Raw genomic sequence first — 7,477 nt, 5'->3', positions numbered from 1 at the left:
CTGAGTGGTCCTTGGCTCTCGCGCTACTCTTCTGACTATTCTTCTGACTCCCTGGTCAGAGATCTTGCGAGGAGCTCCTGTGCGTGGCCGGTTGATGACGGAGTGTTGTTGCTTCCACTTGTGGATAACGACCCCGATGGTGCTTACTGGAGGATTCAGAAGATTGAGTAAGCGATGTAAATTTTTTTGTTTGTTTGCTTGTTTTGGTTTTTTTTTTTAAGGATTTTTGACAGATCTTGTTGTGTTAGCAATAACAGACATCCAAAATGGTATCACGTGACCAAAAAGACATTTAAAAAGGGGTGAGGAATGAATCATGGAAATTTTAGAGAGTCGCTCTTTCACTCTTTAAGACTTTGTTTTGGTAACTAAAGAGTGCTTAGCGGTGAAGCACTCCCACCACAGTACTTTAAAACTCGGAAATGCCGACGCATGAAGCGTCAGCCCTCATCGTGTGAAGACCGAGCTCGTGTGAAGACCTGTGAGTCTTCCTACTCGAGTCCACTGAGCAAGAACACAGAAAGGACACCATTCACTCTGTTAAGTAGCTCGAGCCCCAGCGGATGAGGGGGCGGTACAGGTTTTCTTCTCTCCAAAACATGGAAATTTACATCTCTCTGTCCCCCTTGCTCCACTGCTTCCTTTGAATTTCATGCTGTTACCGTTACTGACCCTGTCAAAATGCACTTTATCGTTATTTATTTATACCTTTCACACTGTGCATCATCAAATATTCTTGTCAGCTCTCTCCGGTCTAGACATCACCAGAACGGCTCTGCGCTGGGTGGAATCCCATCTCTCAGGCACATCCTTCAGGGTATCATGGAGGGGAAGGGGAAGGGTATCTAAATCTCAGCAACTCTTCAACTGGCGTTCCACAGGGGTCAGTTCTGGGTCCACTGCTCTTTTCTATCTACACTACATCTCTAGGTCAGGTGATTGAGTCTCATGGCTTCTCATATCATCGCTATGCTGATGACACGCAGCTCTATTTGTCCTTCCAGCCTGACGATCTATCCGTCTCTGCACATTTCTCTGCTTGCCTGTCGGACATCTCGGTCTGGATGAGGGAAAACCACCTTAAGCTCAACCTGGCAAAATCTGAGCTTCTCATCATCCCAGCCTGTCCCTCAATCACCCACAACCTCACTGTACAGCTCAGCTCGACCACACTCGAACCAACCAGGACGGCCAGGACCCTCGGGGTGACTCTTGATGACGGCTTTACAGACCACATCTCAACAACTGCACGGTCCTGTAGGTTCATCCTGTACAACATCAAGAAAATCAGACCCTACCTCACCGAACAGGCTACACAGATACTAGTCCAGGCTCTTGTTATCTCAAACTGATCTACTGCAACTCACTACTCTCGGGCCTCCGGGCAGCTCCATCAAACCCCTTCAGATGATTCAGAATGCAGCAGCGCGTCTCGTCTTCAACCAGCCCAAGAGAACCCACATCACACCCCTCTTCATCTCCTCCACTGGCTTCCTGTAGCCGCCCGCATCAAATTCAGGGCCTTGATTCAAGGGTTGCCAGGTCTCATAGTAATAAACAGCCCTACTGTACAGTGATGTATAAAGAGGAATTTGGATAAATACCACTTGATCTAACCACTAAAAGATCTGAAACTCCCCCAAAAATCTCTTGGAGCTGGAAAAGTGCCATGCTTCTTTCTGTGCCTGAGTCACTGTGGTGTGCACGCATTTCTAATGTTGCAGTATCTGCATTCCGCTGTTTTATCACTGCGTGGTGAGGACATTATTCACTCTGTAATCCCCTTTTCTAGTTTACACTCTCGTGACCTGATGTTACACTTGTTTACTGTAGCCTATGTTTAATTACATTTATTTCCGATTATTTGCTTTTTTAATTGCAAGATCTCGGCGGCCGTGGATTATTTTATTTTTCAGCTAATGCAAAAATATACCACATGCGGTCTTGCTTTTTCCACCTGCAGCCTTGTTCCAAAACGAACCGTAACTAATGACAAATTTTAAAAAATGACCCCGGGAACCCTGTTGCGCTCAAACCGCGCTCCAAGCCGGCGCTGAGGTTTCACCTGTCTCCGGTCGTGTAGGCCGATCCAGATATCCGTCGGTATTCCCGGCACGCGACTGTTCACCAGATCGTACACGAACACGTTCTCCTCCCAACTAAACACACACACACACACACACACACACACACGTCAGTTCTATAACGTGTGCACTGAAACGTTAGCCGTGCTCTTGATGATCCGCGTGTCCCGGTGTTACCTGTGTACGGAGGCGAGTTTTCCTGACCGGTGACCGTTGGAGAATTCTGCGCAGTACAGGTCGGCCTCGGCCCACGTGCGGTTCAGGGGAAAGAAACGGTAGCAGTAGCCGTCAAACTCGGTCCAAAAGAGCGGACAGACGGCAGGCTGACTCGAGTCAGGAAGTTGCAAGGGCAGAGCTGAAGAACAGGACAGAGTTACGGATAAAACTGTGGTACTGACTTCATCTGTTTACGTTTAAATCCAGAGGACATGCGTTCTAACAAGCTTCTCCAACTCCCGTTCTGTGCCCCATCTAACACAGTGTCTGGTGTTGAAGAAGAAGAACACACTGAGCTACAGACGGACAGTAATATCACATCACATCATCTCATATCATATTACAACCATTTATTTACACTGAAGAAATGTGACGCAATTTGGAGTATCACGCAACTCGCTGTAGGACTCCAAACAGGAAAGGATTGTGCTCATGGAAGTCTTTAGCCCTTAAAACAATTCTTTATCAATGCTAAATCTATTTAAGATTTAGCATTGACCCATTTAAGTATTCAAACAATGTATTAACCAACTGTCTCAGGTTTATTTGCTGCAGTTTGCTCTTGAATGAGAAAATCCACAGTACATGGTTAACTACCATCCATGCTAATGACGTTAAGGACATTCTACTGATTTACTCTCAGTCTATAAATTGGGTAACAGAGTTGTACTTTCTTTTTCTCACGATCTTGAAGAAATTGGGATAATTGGGATACCTGTGGAATGGGTCAGGGGTTAAGACATTGGACTTCTGATCAGAAGGTCAAATCCCAGCAGCACTTAACCCTCAGCTGCTCAGTTTTATAAACGAGATAAAAAGTCTAAACTAAGGCGGACGACTCGTGGAAAAGGATGCTTTAAATGCGAGATGTTAAACGTATTCACACTTTTATGCACAAAAACAAATCAAAACCCTGATTTCTCCCGCACTTTAATGATTCCATGTGGAGGTAAGGTGTAGTTATTGCGAGGCGGGACGTGTAAAATGATTCTTAATAAAATGGTTGTATCAACGTTTGATCTGGAACGCGAAGGAAACTCGTGTACCTGTGTTTAAAAACGTCTTTTGTTTTACGGAGAGGTTTTGCGAACGGACACGAAATGACGAGCGAGTCGTTCAGACAGACGTCTCAGAGAGCAGCCCACAGACCGTCGGGTTTAAAGCGCATTATAAAGGATGTTTGTTCGCGTTTGAGAAGCTGACAGTCGTCCTCTAAACCTGTCCACGTGTGTAATGTGTTCTGAATTCGGACAGAGTGCACGCGAAATAATCAGAAAAAAACGGAGTTGGTTAAAGTTCTAAAAGCACAGACAGGTCGGTTTATACTCAGTCATTTCAGCGCATTATTATATGTATATGGAATTGCAGCAGGTTTGAGTTTACAGCAGCTCTGATGGAGTCTACTCCATACACACGTATATTCTCAGCACTTTTATTCAATCTTGGATGATTTGACGATATGATACAGATACTGAAACAGTTCTTTGAGGATATCACGGTCATGTCCTACTAAAGATTCTATAAAACTCTCTTATACCACGTTATATTATTCCAGAAAGTAATGAAAGAAACCTGAAAGTTTTCTATCTGCTGGGTTTTTTAATGCCGGTACATTAAGATAATCGTGTGCGACTCCGAGGTCGGTTAGTCTGCGTTAGCCTGTGAGTGAAGCTCAAACTTTTCATTTTCTTCCTCCTGAAGTAGGTCACAGTGTAAACTCTGGTATAAAGCAGGGAGGTTATCCAGGGAGAAACTCTCAGCATGCAGAAGATAAGTGAATTTCTGAAAAGGACAACGGAGAGGGAGAGAGCGTAGGAAGAGTGAAGTAAGGAAACGTCGTGGACTCGGACTCACCCTGAGTGATCTTCATGCTGGTGGAAGGAAGAGCCCAGAGCGGCGCGCTGCTGAGCCACAGGGCCAAGCACAATCCACACCAGAGCATTTTCACACACCGCAAAGTGGCCGTGTGTGTGTGTGCGTGTGTGCGTGTGCGCGTGTGTGTGCAAAACACGGCTGTGTGGAGACTGGGATCGATCAGAGAGTGGGCGAGACTCCTAAACCCTCTGCCAGACTCTTCCTACTCGGACAGAGAGAGAGAGCGAGAGAGAGAGAGAGAGAGAGAGAGAGAGAGAGAGAGAGAGAGAGAGAGAGAGAGAGACAGACAGAGAGAGAGTGAGACAGCGAGAGACAGAGAGGCAGACAGAGAAACAGGGAGAGAGAGGAAAAAGATGAATATTTGAATCTATATTACAAAAATGTAGAGTTAAATCATGTTTACTGAAAGAAAGTATTGAATAGAACACATTTTGGTTGATAAATAAACAGTGAGGCGTGACGTGTTCCTCATGTAACCTCCTGTCTAACTGAAACCGCCCCGAATACAGAACCTCCTTTGACTGCATCCAGACAGAAAGACCTACAGATTTGCTGCTGATTAAAGATCTTCATTCACTTATGTTGAGTGTAACTTTGGGGGTGAGGTGTTAGGAGCGATGGGAGAGGTTCTCCCGATGCCCTGCTTGTTTTCTGTTCCTCTACATCCTCCACTCACTGATCTACCTGCAGGATTATCCGAGTCCAAAAATATCCCACATCCAGTCCCATCTTCCAGACGCAGCAGACGTTGCCAAGTTACAAGCTCTGTGTACTGTTCTGAAGTTTTCTCCTTTCCCACCTGATCACACCGATCTTACTGAGCACACATACAGAGACGCGCTCCTGGCGCGGTGGTGTGCAGCCGTATAGGCGGTCTGAAGATGAAAGAAAGAAAAAACGGTTCAAGAATTATTGGCCAAATTCTGGATTTGGGAATGAAGACGGGTGACCGGAACGGCCTTGTCGTTCTCGGACGCGGACGTGATGGGGAATCCGTTTCTGCGGGGAATGTTCTGTGCGTCCAGTGCCACATATTTACGAGCTCCTGGATAGGCCGGGCATAGCTAGCTTTTATTCAGCACAAAATTTAAGCAAATTAAGGCAGATGCCCTCAAAGTAAAGTCCAAATTCGCACCAATTTGCAAATCAGAGGCCTCTCAGAGCACTGAGGTCTCAATATTTCAAGGACCGGGATCAGTGCATTTGACTTAATCATTTATAGTAATAACTCTATGGTATACGAAGTCCTTGAGATATTCCCACCGCACACACCCAGTGTTCCCGGGATAGACTGCAGATCCACCGTGACCCTGACCAAGATAAAGCGCTTTAAAGCAACCGTGTCCATCTGAAATGCTTCATACTACAACAAACACTCTTAAAAATCATCTCAATCTAACAGAGTCTTAGGAAAGATGGTGAGGAGTCGTTCTTCCTCCAGTCCTCCATCCCACACACCATTGTGCTGCTGTCAGCTTTATCTGGAGCCCTGCAGAGTCCCGACGCTATTAAAGGCCATGGATCTGTCCTTATCTCTCTAAGGAGCCACGACTGACACAGTGAGAGACAGGACACGCAGATATGAGTCATTCTGCAGCCACTTACCGCCGGATTCTATTCTCAGACAGGCCTGCCGCTGCCGCTCTCTAAAATAAACCGCACAATAATTACATTCCCGAAGGCCACATCGCCAGAGAGTGGCCAAGAGGATGCCAAGAGGAGGTAGGTGACCATCTGACCATCAGGAGACCCCAGAACGCTCTCCACAAACTGTCACTGTTTTTCTTATGATGTATCATGACTGCTAAATCAGTACATTCAAGCAAGATTCCAAATAAAGAGGCTAAATTATGTGTCGGTTTTCATTCGACTCACCGTCCTACAATAAATATGAATGGGAAATAAAAACCTGTTCACAGCCTCCGTTTAAAATTCTTTTCGTGTTTAGGTGCAAACATGCGGCAAACATCTAATACAAAACCTTCAGCTTTGTTGCTGTCCATATTTTAAGAAGCTTTCTGATCAGTTCTGACACTAAAGAATAATCTTTCTCATTATCAAAGCCTTGTAAACGGCATCGTTTCGTCTTTACATCGCCGAAACAGACCTGCACGAGTTTATTACCTGGCCTTCGGTTGTATTCATTTACACACAGTCTACGTTTCTCCAACTCTGTTGTCCTGTAAAACCTTAAAGTGACTTTCAGGCTGCAGGCAATGCATTCGTGTTATACGCAGTTGCGTAGGGCCTCCAGACCTCCAGGGGGCGCCATGATTTTTAAAATAGATATGCAAAAAAACAAAGCACACGAGTATCGGTTGGAGAAAAGGTTTATGTATCAGGCAGTTGCAGGGCGCCCCCTCGTGGTGTGAAAAGAATAGTCACTACAATTAACGTTATGTAGAGAATTTATGAATACCTAAATTAGGGAAGTAACAGGAGAAGATTAAGAAGAAGCTGTAAGGAAGAGAAAAGATTACGAAGAAGCTGTCCGGGGTGGAAAAGTGAAAAAAGAAAAAAGAAATGAGGACAAATGGGCCCAAAACATTGGAGAAATTTGCCTCGAAATTAGCTAATAAAATAAAGCCAATTAATTGGATTTATTAGATTTAGTCAGTTTGTTCACTTTCTTGCTTCCGGTCGTTGATGTAATTGAAAACGATAAATAGAAATATAGGCTATCTAGCTGGCTAGCTATTATCTAGAGTTATCTTAGTATATAGAGTTAGCTAGTATGTAGCGTTTGTATCTAGAGTTAGCTAGTATGTAGCGCTAGTATATAGAGTTAGCTAGTATCTAGTGTTAGTACCTAAATTTAGCTAGTATGTAGCGTTAGCTAGTATCTAGTGTTAGTTAGTATCTAAAGTTAGCTAGTATGTAGCGTTAGTTAGTATCTAGAGTTAGCTAGTATCAAAAGTTAGCTAGTATCTATAGTTAGCTTGTATCTAAAGTTAGTATCTAAAGTTAGCTAGTATCTAGTTAGCTAGAGTTAGCTAGTATCTTGAGTTAGTATCTAAAGTTAGCTAGTATCTAAAGTTAGCTAGTATCTATAGTTAGCTTGTATCTAAAGTTAGTATCTAAAGTTAGCTAGTATCTAGTTAGCTAGTATCTAGTTAGCTAGAGTTAGCTAGTATCTTGAGTTAGTATCTAAAGTTAGTATCTAGAGTTAGCTAGTATCTATAGTTAGCTAGTATCTATAGTTAGTTAGTATCTAAAGTTAGTTGGTATCTAAAGTTAGCTAGTATCTAGAGTTAGTTTGTACCTAGAGTTAGCTAGTATCTAATAGCTAGAGTTAGCTAGTA

General features: G+C 43.9%; 1 protein-coding gene across 2 annotated transcripts in view; it reads right to left on the bottom strand.

Moving 5' to 3' along the window:
- The window catches only part of clec19a (C-type lectin domain containing 19A), a 9,115-nt gene extending 4,690 nt beyond the window's left edge, over positions 1-4,425 (bottom strand). The window contains exons 1-3 of one of the 2 annotated variants that reach the window (XM_053676678.1): positions 4,155-4,425; positions 2,262-2,439; positions 2,066-2,159 (exon numbers count right to left, since the gene is read on the bottom strand). In XM_053676678.1, coding sequence (XP_053532653.1) covers positions 2,066-2,159; positions 2,262-2,439; positions 4,155-4,242 — 360 coding nt within the window. In that variant the 5' untranslated portion in view covers positions 4,243-4,425. The remainder of the gene's footprint in view (positions 1-2,065; positions 2,160-2,261; positions 2,440-4,154) is intronic. The other variant, XM_053676679.1, reaches the window with a different exon arrangement.
- Between the last annotated feature and the right edge of the window lie 3,052 nt (positions 4,426-7,477).

This window comes from Ictalurus punctatus, chromosome 2, assembly GCF_001660625.3.
Source record: "Ictalurus punctatus breed USDA103 chromosome 2, Coco_2.0, whole genome shotgun sequence".
Classification (NCBI taxonomy): domain Eukaryota; kingdom Metazoa; phylum Chordata; class Actinopteri; order Siluriformes; family Ictaluridae; genus Ictalurus; species Ictalurus punctatus.
Note: the sequence above shows the minus strand (reverse complement) of the source record. Positions and strands in the feature narration are given on the sequence as shown.